The sequence below is a fragment of the Polyodon spathula genome, chromosome 19, assembly GCF_017654505.1.
Source record: "Polyodon spathula isolate WHYD16114869_AA chromosome 19, ASM1765450v1, whole genome shotgun sequence".
In the NCBI taxonomy this organism is placed as follows: Eukaryota; Metazoa; Chordata; class Actinopteri; order Acipenseriformes; family Polyodontidae; genus Polyodon; species Polyodon spathula.
Window position 1 is genome coordinate 32,319,117 of NC_054552.1, and position 14,376 is coordinate 32,333,492.

The 14,376-nt window shown below is 39.3% G+C and overlaps 1 protein-coding gene across 1 annotated transcript in view; it reads left to right on the forward strand.

Annotated features, from left to right (window-relative positions):
• The window catches only part of LOC121294693 (dual specificity mitogen-activated protein kinase kinase 5), a 70,819-nt gene that overhangs the window by 47,190 nt on the left and 9,253 nt on the right, over nucleotides 1-14,376 (forward strand). The window contains exons 18-21 of the mRNA XM_041218692.1: nucleotides 1,567-1,593; nucleotides 1,927-1,959; nucleotides 9,072-9,133; nucleotides 10,241-10,286. Of these exons, the coding sequence (XP_041074626.1) occupies nucleotides 1,567-1,593; nucleotides 1,927-1,959; nucleotides 9,072-9,133; nucleotides 10,241-10,286 (168 nt within the window). The remainder of the gene's footprint in view (nucleotides 1-1,566; nucleotides 1,594-1,926; nucleotides 1,960-9,071; nucleotides 9,134-10,240; nucleotides 10,287-14,376) is intronic.

Below are 14,376 nucleotides of genomic sequence, written 5' to 3' on the forward strand. Positions count from 1 at the left end.
TAAAAGCCTCCTGACCCCACTGAAAACAAGCATGTGCGTGTTATTAAAGATAGGGATATAATCTAAACATTGAGAAAACGTTATTTTAAAAAACCAAGACTCTTCACAAAAACTTTCAAAGGCAACTGAAAACATGCATTTGCTTGTACAGTAAATTGAATATATATATATATATATATATATATATATAGACACACACACACACACACCCCTACACCTATAGCATAGGGCACCAGGGCGACAAATGCACATTTAGTCAATGCTTGCAAATATACCCACAAAATAAAATAAAAACTCAAATTCAGTACTGATCATTTCTTTTTTTTTCCTTTGAATTGCATTCATCCTGTTATTTCACACAAGGCTTAATGCACCCTAACCCACATGCATTAGAACACTATATGGGGCTAAGTAATGCTAAGTACTACACCAGACGTGAGAATTCTCTCTCAGTCACAAAACAAACATTAAAGCTCCAGTCCCATGCATTGTATTGTGTGCGTCTTGTGACGTTTGATTGTCAAACCAAGTGACTGTGCAGCTGCTGCCTCTCTGGGAGCCTCGTGTAAAAGAGATAGCCCAGCACTAATCAGTGATTGGACTGTACTGATCATTACCATTGTCTGACTTCACTTCAGTCTGAGACGTACTGTTAATTAATGCCAGTTAAAATCTACACTGAAATGAGACCCTGAATCTCTTAAGATCAATACACAATAGAAATGGGATTTTATTTATAGGTTCAAATAGCCTCAACTCGTTGCTGCTAGAATAAGTGTAGCAATCATAAAAAAACAAAGCTAATATTTTAGATGGGTTCATACTATACAGTATGACTGGTGTATTTGAACGTGTTCAGTTTAGTGGCGCACTTAACACATTCGCACACTTGTGATAAGACATGGCCCAGTCGTAAACAAATTACAGTGAGAAGTCTTCTCTCTAACTTTGTTTTCTGGTTAGAAGTGTCAAGCTTAATTGTGTTTTTTTTTTTTTTTTCCCTTTTTTTCTTTTTGGAAGCACATGAATATGTCATTGCCACTCCATTAATACAAATTTCCTGTAAAAGAAAAGATCATAAGCAGTGTTTGGCAGGGGTCCAATATGCTAATTCCTAAGTATGATTTAATTCCAAATTTAAATTAATGGGATTTTAATTTAAACGAGAGTAGTTTTTTAACACAGCGAGCGTAGCTTCAAACTTAGCAGTTCCGACACAGAAATATGACAGTGTTATTCATATCCGAGTCAGTAAACAGCATTTTGAAATGGATATATATATATATATATATATATATATATATATATATATATATATATATATATCCCCGTTTTTATACAACCTGGAGGGTAGTAAAGAATTCTGCAAAATTAGCATTCTGCTGACTTTCGCCTATAAATGAGAAGCAAGCTATTAACATTTGTGTATTTTCATTATGTAAATGGTGTTAACACATGCCCAGAAATTGCCACCAGCAATGCAATAATTTTCTCTCAGTGATCATAATGTGTCCAAGTGAGTCATTTTGATTATGACATGCTAATTACATATTACCTTTTTTTCAGATTCAGAAAAACCAGGGATCTTTAATGGTAAGCTTTATGAGTTTGAGAGAGGGGGGGAAAAAAACACTTTCTGCGTTCCTGCCGGCTGCTTCCTCTGCACGCTTGGGTGGGTTACTTTAAACCTGGCAAATTGCATTTCACACAAAAAAACAAGACTTTAACTGCCACTATTAGATTAGGCACCATTAGAAATAATGGAACATCCGCAGCACCAATGTTTTTCTAAGAGTTTGATGCTTTTGATTAATCTCGCTACATTTTATTGCATTAATGATTTTTCTTTCCACTCCACTGTAAAGATATTGCATACAGGCTAATACTGTTCTTGTTGTTTTTCCACCTCTCTTGCTGCCGTTCAAGCCTCTTCAGTTATTGCAGTGCATTGTTGATGAGGTGAGTTTTCGTCTTATGTGCTTTCTCTCCTAAAGTCATTCCTAATGGTGTGGAAAGCTTATATTTTGTTTCCTAATGAAGCACAGTACCCGGCATGCTTGAAACATGTTGCCTTCCACAGCCCTGAGCCATTTAAACAGAATGGAGACAGGCCTTGAACAAAGTGGAGACCTGCCCTGCGAGGCTCAGCCCAGTTCTGGGGGGGGAGTACAGAGAGACCTACTGGGTTCCCAAGGAAATGTCATAAATAGAAATGAGAGGGCCAGTGAATGCATTGTTTTCATGATGTAATTGGGTGGTAATGTGCATTATAGTTATTTGGTAAAAAAACAAAAAAAACAAAACGGCATTATACAATGTTGTGTACATTTATTACAACACCCCATCGCTTCTCTTGTTTTGATTTGTTGTGCATATGAAATGGAAAATGTGATTAATATCTTTAGAAGGACACACATGCAGTTAATTAAAAACAGTAAGAGAAAAGGAACACATAGCCCCAAATGGTAAATTGCAAAAGACTTTTTAGAAGTTGTTTTGCCTTATTTAAAGCAGAAAGTGGTCTAACGTTTTCACACGAGTGCCTATTGTTTCTATATCCCAGATTACTGACTGCAAGTTGAAATTCTCACACTGAGGTTTTCATGCAAGAAGGTATATAAAAGATATAAATGACAAATCTTGAGGTGTTCTGATACGTTTGCACACTACTGTATATAACTGGACCAACTATAAACAGGCACTATTTGGAAGTAAATTCAAAGGAAATCTTCTGAAGGGAAAAAATAAATAATTTGAACAGTGTTAACATTATAGCAACAACACTGCTTTGAACAGTAATGTATCTGCAACCCGGTAGTTTCATCCTAGCTTTATACTGTTACAATTATTATTCTACTGTATGCCAAATATTCAGCCCTACTTCTACATGAGGACATTTTCAAATACTTCCCGTAGAAAAGCGTCTTATTTTAGATCTTACTTTTTTTTCGTATCGCTGAATATCTTTATGATTTGAGCGCTGTCTTTAAAGTTATGAATGGATTGAAGAGTTGAGTAAGTTAAGCTTCAATTTTTCTCATTTTGTTTTAAAATGTATCAGTCAGTGAGTGGTATGAGCTGCACGGGTTCGAGTCCCTCTTGTGAATTCTGAATCGTATTGCAGATGGGGTAGCGCTACCTGAGTGGCAGCGAGACAGGATTGTATGAAGACGTGCGTCTGACAAACCCGCCCCTATACACACTCCTAGAATAGATTGGACATGCAAAGCTGTGATATGAGGGTGGCAGACTCAGACACTTTCCATGCTGCTATAATTACAAAACCCGCCTGTCTTTGGACACGTCTTTCCATATCTGTCTAATTCCGGATAGCTGTACTTGATATGCACATTGCTGACATTGACAGCAATGGAGTCTGGCGCTGTGCATTGAAATCAGCAGTGGAGTCTTGCGCTGTGCGTTGAGATCAGCAGTGGGGTCTGTCGCCGTGCACTGAAATCAGCAGTGGGGTCTGGTGCTGTGCACTGAAATCAGCAGTGGAGTCTGGCGCTGTGCACTGAAATCAGCAGTGGAGTCTGGCGCTGTGCACTGAAATCAGCAGTGGAGTCTGGCGCTGTGCACTGAAATCAGCAGTGGAGTCTGGCGCTGTGCACTGAAATCAGCAGTGGGGTCTGACACTGTGCACTGAAATCAGCAGTGGAGTCTGGCGCTGTGCACTGAAATCAGCAGTGGAGTCTGGCGCTGTGCACTGAAATCAGCAGTGGAGTCTGGCGCTGTGCACTGAAATCAGCAGTGGAGTCTGGCGCTGTGCACTGAAATCCTTGCCCTGTGTTTTGTACGTGTGATTCGTAGACTCCTCGCCTCACCCCGTCTTGTTTGTCTGCCTCCCTGTAACCTAAACAGCTGATGCACACTGATGTTCTGCTAACCCCCATCTTCTCATCTCAAACACATAAAAAACGAAACCAGATTTACAGTACAATATCTTTACCACTTTCTGTTGTGTTTTTTGTTTACAACCTTTAAGCCACCTGACGTGGCTCCTATTGAACTGTATCCTGACCTCTCTTGCGTTCAGTGCAGGCAGGATATAAGAATGAGGGAGAGACTTTGGCCGGCAGGAGCTGAATAATTACCTTTAGACCAACCTGAGCAGCAGGCTTCCCACGAGGCCTGCCTCATTTAATGGCTGCTGAAACCCAATCTAGACGATGTCAATGGTCATGCTTGATTATTTGCAGCAGTGTTTTATGAAAAAGCAATAAGAAAGCTTTCGGGGCGAACAAGAATGGAGATACAGTGACTGATTTTAAAGTTGTTGTTTTTATTATTTTTATAAAGCCTCTTTCGTTTGAAGAGGTGGCACCACTGCTACTATTGTACTACGGTGCCTGAGCTATTTTGGTGATATAGACAGAAGCACCACTGTGCTCCCTTAGCTTATAATTGACAAGAGACCATCGAGACCCCAGAACAGCAGCATCGAACACGGCTGTCATTTTGTTTCAATAAAAAAAAAAAAAAAAATCACAGTCATTTACTTTGCAGTGAATAACATTTTCTTTCCCAACCTTTCTGATAAATTATATATTTTCAGACACTTCCCGGCTGTAGATTTTGCTTGAGAACAAAATTAAATAGACTGTAGTGTGTTCAGACACTTTGGAACAAGGAGACGTGAGGTTCCTTTTTAAAGTTCTCTTGATCTCTCTAAAACATGTAGGCATTCTTACTTGACTGCATTGGAATTCAATAAAATCACAGGTTATGATAGCGTTAAAGAGCAGGACTATTTAGATCTGACACAAAGTACACATTGCTGTTTAAATAAGGCATTTTCACTCTGGACTTGTTTCAGAGCAAGGTCACATTAGAAACAAAAGCCTTCTGTGTAATGTGGGTCACTCTTATCTAAGTGCAAATGTCCCTGTTCTTTTTGAACTTTTTTGAAGTGGTTACAGTATAAACTTTTTTTATTGTTATCATCTGGTGTTTATTTAAAAAAGAAAGGTGGGCATTTATATTAATTTGTTTAATTTTAACTCAGTACCAGTATTTGGATGCATAAGTGTCACTGGAATTCAGAGGTCACAGTATCACATGCTTTGTATGAAACCAGGAAGAAAACAAATATGGTAAAAGAAAACGACAGCCAGTTAGATTTAGCAGCAGAGAAAAAAATCCCAATATTGTGATTCTTCCAGATATTGTAAAACATTGAGAGGGTTAAAGAAGAGCTGTAGCACGTCCCTTTCAGTAGCATTCATTGTAATGTAATTGAATACACATGTATTTACTATTTAATTACATCATTCGTCATTGCAATGTCACGTTTATAATTACAATGTAGACACTTGTAGCTGTGTAGTTTACTGTTATAATTAGTACCAGCTATGTTGGCACATATATAGACTGACAAGCAGTCTATTCCTCATTCAAAATTTCACCAATGTGTTTTAATGTCTGCACAGTTTATTTATAAAGGCATATATTTTTTATTTTTCCTTTCAAACATAAATGAGCTGACAGGTTGTAATTGATTACCCTGTAACACTGAACACAGGCTGACCGTGTGGGAGATTCTGAAGCCCAGTGCGGAATGGGAGATTTAATAGAATCTAAACGCTTTCTGATCACAGCTTTGGAAGCGCAACACAATTAAGCTTAGGTAGCACTGCTCTGTCAGAGAGACTGGTAGAAATCTTTAACAGCCCCCCCTGCTGGTCTTGCATAGTTTAGCAGCTGTGTATTCCCTGAATAAATAATACATGCATTTCCAAAGTTAAAGTAATGCCTTTATATTATTATGTAGTGTTCCAGCTTCATGAGCTTCAGCAGTGCACCAACAAAGCTGCCTAATGCAGTCTCAAAAAGATCCGTCACACGTTCGGTATCACAATTATTAGAGTAGCTGTGTGTTCCACCATTAGCTAAACAAAGCAGTGGCTGCAATTTGCAGCGGCTTACAGTTTCGTATGCAAGTGCGGTGCCTTTTTCTTTCTGCCTGAGCACCTTGCTGACACGCGCTAATAACAGAATGCCAGGAGAGGGTCCAGTCGGAGTTGCCACACGTTAAACATACTGAACTTGTCCTTTCGCTGCTAGATTGTGCGTAATTAATAATTAAACGGTTTCAGTTGTAATGGGTTGACCTCCCTGAACTGTTCATTACTCACCAGACAAACGCATCACTCAAACTATTTTTTTTTTTCGTTGCCCTTCTTTGTACCCTGGCTGCTTGTGCGCAGTTTGGTTGCCACTAAGATTTAAGCTGACCAAGTACTTAATAGGAATGCAGTAAATTAAAACTTCAGTGCTGTGAAGAGAGACACATATTAACAGCAAGGGGCTTGCAGTGCGCTGGGGATGATGTAAAAAGACTGGAGTGTATAGAGAATGCAGTCACCTTTTATAAAGCTGTAGTCAGGGTATCTAGTTAAGGGGCCATGCTATGTGTGTGTTCCATCTACTATAAAGAATGCAAGTGCTAGTGAAATGACTATAGGATCCATGACCATATTGCCTAATAATGAGGGCACAATGTGAATATCATCACATCTGGATAGAGCTAAAACACACTTTCTGTACATTTTGTTCCAAACATTGTATATTAAAAATAATGTCAGGTTTGTTTTTTGTTTTTTTTCAGCAGTAAAAGCAGACAGCAGTAGTTGGTAGAACACAAATCCGCAATTAGTTCCATTTGATTTTAAGGGTAATTAAGGAATGCACTGGGAAAGTCAGGCTGGTTATGACATGAATAATTTGTGAATGGCTGCCTAAAGCAGAAGACCCCTTTGGCTCCCCTTACCCATTCAGATATCTATGTGTTAACTCATACAGTCCCTGTCCTCCCTTCCTAACAACAGTATGAGGAAGGAGCTGCGGACATCATTCCCCAGCACTGGTCAAGCCACCTGCTTCAGAGATACTTGTTTCATGAAGATGCGCTCCTCCTTTCAACACGTGTATTGGGGTTCAACATTCATCTTGCATTCATCTTGCATTAGCATGTCACTAATGCAACCTGCAGGTGTATCTCTGCTAAAAAAAAAACCAAAACAGTGCTGTTGCAGAAATCTAATAAATGCATCTGTGCGCCTCTGTAAATTAAAGCACGTGTCTTGCAAGAGTCCTTTGGGGTACATATTAGAATAAATACTTTAATGTAAATATGCGGCTCTTAAGAAAGCTGGTTTAAGCGCGGATGGTTTTCTCTTTTATCCTCTTCTCTTTCTCTTTTATCCGAAACGTTGCCTCCTCTTCATACTCCTCGGCTCCTGGCAGAGATGTGGCTGCATCCATCCGTTCGGGATATGAAAGACTTTCACAAAAGAAATATGAAAAGAAAATAATTGCTGTTTTAGAAAACCTAACCTTTGTTCATTCCCCCTCCTATCGTTTGCTCTCCAGTTGCTTGATTTGAATTGCGTTTGTTTGTGCAGCTTCCAGTTGTTGAATAGAAAACAGTAAAGCACTAATAGGAGCACTGCTTCATTCTCTCCTGTGTAATTACAGATCTCATTTTTCTGATAATTGGCCTCGGCAATTACATGTATATTTACTAATCACATTGAGATGGCTCTGTGATTGTATCTGTGTGCCACCATTGATAGTGATGGGCTCTGCATATTGGCGAAGGGCATTTATCATCTTCTGTTTTTTTTCAGTACATCAAAGCCCCCCCCCCCCCCCCCCCCCCCCCTCCTTCTCCTCCCCTTGCCATAATGAATACATGCATGCATTCGACACAGTTGTGTGCCGGGGAAATTGTTTGGCTCCCTCCAAAAGCGGCGTGCACTGAGTTTGTAGCCTGCAGCACTGAAGGGTTGTGTGTAATGATATATTGCTCATCCGAGCGGCCGAAGCACTCCAAAGCACAGTGAGATTAAAATAAGTCATTCCTTTGTTAATTTAAATAGGTGCATGTATCATACTTTGCAAGGTACTTTGAGAGGGAATGTCAGGGAGAAAAAGCTGCCGAAAGGTATTTTTAATAGCGATGAGAATGGATTGAGGAGTCACTCATTTGCTTTCTTGCTGCTTTTTTTTTTTTTTTTTTTTTTTTTTGCGGGTTTTCTGAGTAGTTTCACTTGTAAATTTAATGAGATGACTGTTAAAGTACTATATGCTTTAATTTCATTGCATTGGGTACAATCTTGTGAATCCTTTCAGAGGGAGCTAAAAACACATTCCTCCTACTTTCTTTGCTTTATATATTTAAAATTCATTAGAAAAACTACACTGGTTTTTAATTCTCCAAAGAGCCAACTGACACAGAATACTGAGGGTCATATTCATAAACTGATAAATGCATAGGGTTTAATACACTTACTGGTAGGCAAATGCTGCATGAATTCAACCATGAGTGTCTCCACGTATTTGGATGAGTGGCAAGATGGGGATATCTAAGTGCATCATTGCCTTGATGCTTCCATGGTAATGTTGCTACATGCTATTTGTAAGCAGCCCCATGATCTGTGGATTGCACAAGACCAGTTGTGCTTGATTTGAAAGGTGTACAGCTGCCTGCGTTGTGTCTTGAGCAAGGCTGCACACTGCAGCGCTGTGCAGAGGCCAGCACTTGCCTCTGCATGTGCATTGCTCTGCATTCCTATTCCTTCTCACAGAATCACTGAAGCAGCTTTGTTTTACTAGTGCTACACTAGTCCAGAATTTTTTTTTGTCTTTGTGGCACTTTTTTTTTTTTTTTTGGATACATAATTAGTCTTGCATTACCTCATATAGACTCTCCCACTGTTAATTACAGTAGAGTTTGCCTGTAATTTAAATAATCATCAATTTCTCATTTACCCTTTTCCCTCCCTGTGGCTATCATTGTCCTTGTTCACATCCCATATCCCATCAACATTTTCTTCATTGTGTATGTGTCTGACACCACCGTTTCCTTGGCCTCAAATCATCCCTCTTCTCCACACTCATTCCCATTTATAACTAAGCTAGACATTCTCTTTCTGGTGCTCCGTTATTTACTCCTTCATATATTTATATATCCCACACCCCATTTTTATTTTTTTTTCTCGTTCATTTTCCATGACGGTGCTCCAGTACAAATTGTCTTTTTTTTTTTCTTCTCCCTCCATTCCCAGGACCCTCCAGTTCTTCCGGTCGGGGAGTTCTCAGAGCCGTTTGTACACTTCATCACTCAGTGGTAAGCTCAGTCTGCAAACATGCCATGCCCTCCGTGTAAATGATACATTCCATTAACTCTGTGACTCTGGCAGACCTCATGGCTCTCCCTGCGTCCTTTCCGAGACGGGGAGGGACTTGGGGGCCTTGGGCAGATGGGGGAAGGAAAGCTTAGGAAACTGTTGTTTAAATTCCAGCAATCTTATTTACACAATAAGGTCGCGCACAGCTAATAGCAATCAGCAGGCTGGAGTGTGCTGCGAGATCGCAGGCAGGTATAGCAGCCGTTGTTTCCATGAGTATTGTAAGCCGTCATAACCTTTTTAAAAACTACCTCCTAAATCCTGTAAATGATTAATTGACAATGTGCTCCCCCGAGAGTGCACTGAAATTGTAGCTACAGCAGCCAGGGTCATTTCAATAGCTATTAAGCATAAATAATTAAACAGTGGACAATGGCTCTAAAAACTATGTACACTGTTAGAACCTTAATATCACTGATCACCCTTGTAATGTTGTTAGACAATGCCTCTGCAATTATAATTTTGCAAAGGTTCTGCAGTTTCACATTGCAGTGTTTTTAAGAAGGGTAGAAAGGTTACATTGAAATTCAGTCTGTGGGTCCTCAGTTGTAATTGACTAGGATGTCATGTAAAAGTTTGCAAGGTGGAGGTATGGGGAGAGGTTTCTGAATGTTATATTTGCACAGATGTCAGTCTGAAATGTAAATGATGGCAGGTAATAGCTTTGCAATCCCCAGGGAGTGCCAGCTACTTTGGAATGGCAGATTAGGGCTGTTACCTAACCAGTCTTTAGACAGCTTCAATTGGTTGCTAATGGGTGCATTATTCCAAAGGTGGATATGTTTGCTTATACTGGGAGCAAATGGTCCTTTGCAATATTTAATTGTTTCTAACTGTGCTTCTTGGTCACTAGTGTAGCTGAGTAGTTCTGGGCATTGCTTGTATCAAACTCAACAGGTGATCTCTGTAAAGAATAATAGTAATAAAGAGTTTCAGGTATTTTATATTCTTACCTGTATTTAAAAAAAAAAAAACACTTGCTAGAAATGCAGACAGTTCTTGAGCTTATATCTGTATATCTCCCCTGCTTGTCTGTATCTTTATAGTATGAGGAAGCTGCCTAAGGAGAGACCAGCTCCTGAAGACCTCATGGTGAGTTCCTGAATGTTTCTTCCAGTCATCACCCACATTGGGTTTTTTCCATGCCCTCGCTATACCTCTGGTAAACCCTTTTTGTTGAAACGTTTGTCAAATAGTTTCACTCACATCTTGTTTTTTAGTCCTTCTAACTAACCAGCCTAACAGAAAACACCTATTGGCCTTGCGATATTGTGAAAAGGTGTGCGGCAAGAGGTCAGCAGTTTATACGACACTACAGACAATAAAAAAAGACTCTGAGGCGAAACGTTTGTTAAAGAGGGTTTATTTTCTTTTGGAGCCTGCTCATCCAAGTTCTAACCAGATCTGTGTTCCGAGCTGACCAGGCTTCGAGGTGGCACGGCTGCAACACAGCACTTACCCTTTGCACTGTCTGCACTGTTAAATATCATGCTACTCGGGCTATTGAAGGCTGCCTCCTATATTGTATAGGGGGATTGTGAAATGTGAAGGTACGGCATCCGCAGGTTTTCAGTCTCTCCAGGGTTACAAGGTAGCCTTTTTTTTGTATGATAAATTACAGTTTTTATCCGAGCAGCAAGTAGAAGAGAGAGAGCTTGCAAACCATACCCAATAGGTCATTTATTTAGTGCAGCTTGTTGATTTGACAATGAACCAGCTGTTAGAAATAACCCAGAACACTGCTAGAATTAGTAAATAATGATTATCCTCACTCCTCCTGGTGCCGTTTCTTCCTGCTGACTGTGATCAAGCTCTGAAAGCCGTCCATGAATTAGGGGGCAAAACACAATTACAGTTCACTTTTATGAGGTGATGGCATTGCTTCGTCTACAGTAAGCAAGCTATGTTTGAATAAAAAGTCTTCACAATGCAGCTATATGCTAATATGTAACGCTGTAATGCAGTTGTATGCAAGATGCTTCAGTATCAAACAATATCAAGTAAATAGAGGTATTTTGGTAACACTGGTGTAAGTGCATGTTATAAATAGTTAATAGTGCATACACAATTGTTATAAGGTTGTTATAAACCATATTCGTGTTATTGACAATAAAAACGATCAATACAGGGTTATGACTATGAAACATTCTGACTTTATAAGAAGGCATGAATCTTCCCAATAGTAGTAAGGTCATTGAAAGGATGTTATTATAAACTGTTACTCCCTTCAGTTGCAGTAGCCTACCTTAACTGAGAAATAACTGGTAAAAGCTGTTATCCCGGCTGCTGTTCTGCAGAAAAGGAATGTACCGTTGCGTTCGGCGTGTGCCGGCGACGTTTCTGTCACTGAAAGCCGAGGTGTAAGTGCTTATGACAGGGTGTAAAGAAGCCATGCTTCTATTGAGTGCTTGTATCTGCATCAACACTAGGGGTGTCTAGGAAGGAGTTACCTGATATAAAAAGAGCCGAGTACTTCCCAAGCGACTCCTTTTCCATGAGTTATTTAATGGGTTTGGGTCTAGTGTAAACCTAATAGCTGTCCAAACGCGACCATCAATAAGCCATTCCTGGCATTGAAAATGGCATAGGCCCTCTAGGAAACCACATACCTGATGAGATTTATTTATTCACGCTCTGTGTACATAATATGACATGATACTTGACTGAAAAAAGACCTATTGACGAGATCAGTAATATTAAATAGAATTGAGCATAATTTTGTCTTCTGAAGGAGATGAGAATAATAATAATAATAATAATAATAATAATAATAATAATAATAATAATAATAATAATAATAATAATGACGACAACAGTACGATTATCTAGTAATTTGATTGCACGCTGGCAGGTTCTGTATTTCGTGCTTTATATTGGGTACGTGTAGCTGCTAACTTGTTGCCAGACAAACAGCACTAATGATTCATTTTGCACAGACGCTTTTGCCCTGTGGATGGAGGATGCAGATGCGGTTTGCGGTGAGCGGAATCATCAATTTCACAGGAGTTTCCATGCATTTCCCCGAAGCTTTCCCTGGCTAACCTCCATTAAATAGAATCTATGCATAGAAAGTATTGGGTCACGGAGAACCAGCACCCCCTGTTTCAGATCAATGTGCTGCTAATACTTTATCTGGGCCACTTGATTACCTCACGCTGATTCAATTCCTCATTGTTGTGCAGGGTTTGGCTCCTGTGGAAGCTGCTCTCTTCACATACATATTAAAAACATATACCCATTCTATCTGTATGTAAATGTGGCAGGCACAGCTGGATATTGCAGAGGAGTGTGCTTTACTAATAGTTATTGTCTGTTCTGCGTGTTCAGTGACAGAGAAGGAAAGAGATTCTAAAATCAAGCTGGCGCGGAGATTGTGTCTTTATGTTAATGGTGATGATGTTCTTACTGTCCTGGCATTTTTTTTATATGTTTTCATTTCTTTACGTTATTTTTTAAACTCTTTTTTTTTTTTTTTACTGCTGGTCTATTTTCTGATGCTTTAATTAAATAAATTACACTTCATGACATTTGAATGGGTCTCTTTCCTTATGAAATGCATGGCAGTAAATATCAGCTAATGCCTAATTGAGAAATCTTTTAGATATTGATAGGAAGTGCTCTAATATAGACCAAGAACATGTATACACTGTAGTGCCAATTAGTGTTTCATACCTGCTACCTAATCTCTGTTTCATTTACCCAGGATCACTCTTCTCACTGTGACGTCACAGTCTCAAATTAATATTTAATATTCCGTGTTTGGTAAGGATTGAGTGCACTAATCCAGGAAGCAAATACACTCAAAGTTCTGTTCCGTGTCGTTTATTTCGGCTTTGTTTCTCAGTCTTTTAAAGCAACTGGATTGTACAACTCTCTTTTATGACAGTTTTGTACTCCTGATAAATACAAACTGAAGAGAAAAGCAGTGTTTCCCCCCCCCCCCCCCCCCCCCCCCCAAACATTGCGATAGATACGGTTTATTTCGAACTATATTAACCAGGAAAGCTTACTGAGAGTCAGCCTCTCATCTGCATTCTGAATGTACCTGAATTTACAATCCTCTAAAAGAAATGGTCACCTGCTATTAACAGCCACTAAAGCCCAATTATTTTTCCACTACAGGTGAATGAGAGTGGCACCCTAAATAAGCAGCAACACTTATCCGTTCAGATACCGGTTGATTAAGGTGTGACTTCTTTAAATAGAAACGTTGTTGTTTTATTTTGTATTACCAACTTTAAACCTTGTCACAGTTTGTTTCTTTTGCAGTTTCATGAGAAGTGGAGTGTTGCCTCTTGTTATGATTTAAACGTTATCTATTTGAATTGTTATTTCACTGTCAACTGCTTGAGTGCCCCACAGCTAGTTAATACATTGCTGTCTGGTGGGCTTGACTTCTGACCTTTGACCTGAGGGATCTGACACCTGCCAATGAAAACAACAAACAAAAAAAACAACATTTTTTTCATTTATTTGTTCAGCTATTGAGGGATAATTTGTATGTGGTTATATACAGTATAAAACAGCTGGTACATCGCTGTGATGGTGAGGTGGGGAAAATCACACACATCACTTTTTGTCCCTTTGTGCTGTTTTTCGGAATTAGGAACAATATGAAAAAATAAATCTATATGTGCTGGAGAAATTGGTTACTTCAATTCTAGTGTAGGATATTAGTCACCGGTATGGGACTGAATCACAGTTATATATAGTGAGCAGGAGAAGACGGGCTGACTGATTCTAAATAACTTTCACTGGTGGGTTTATTCCAATCGGCTCTTCTCTAAATTCCTTCGGAGCACAGCTTTTTAAACGGGTGACCCAGATTCACCAGACAAATGGAAAGAGGAAGCACTGTGTGGAATCTGCAAACCGTGTGTCAAATTATAAAAAAAGAAACTGTATCTAAAATAAAAAGTAGCAATCTCTTAGGTTTGCAGAAGAATTTGAGGAGATAAACACGGCAGAAAACCAATAAGGTAGAGCCGCTGCTTTCTTTAAGTTATTAATTTATTTATTTTTTGTTATATGAAGATGTCTGCTTCAGATGCACATGTTGTTTTTTGTAGCAGAAGATTCTGCTTTGATTGACAGCATTTGATCATGACAGTTACTTTCTTTAGTTGGACCTCCAGAGTGGCGCTTGTTCAGAGCTGTTCCATCAAAGCTCCCTTTTTATCCT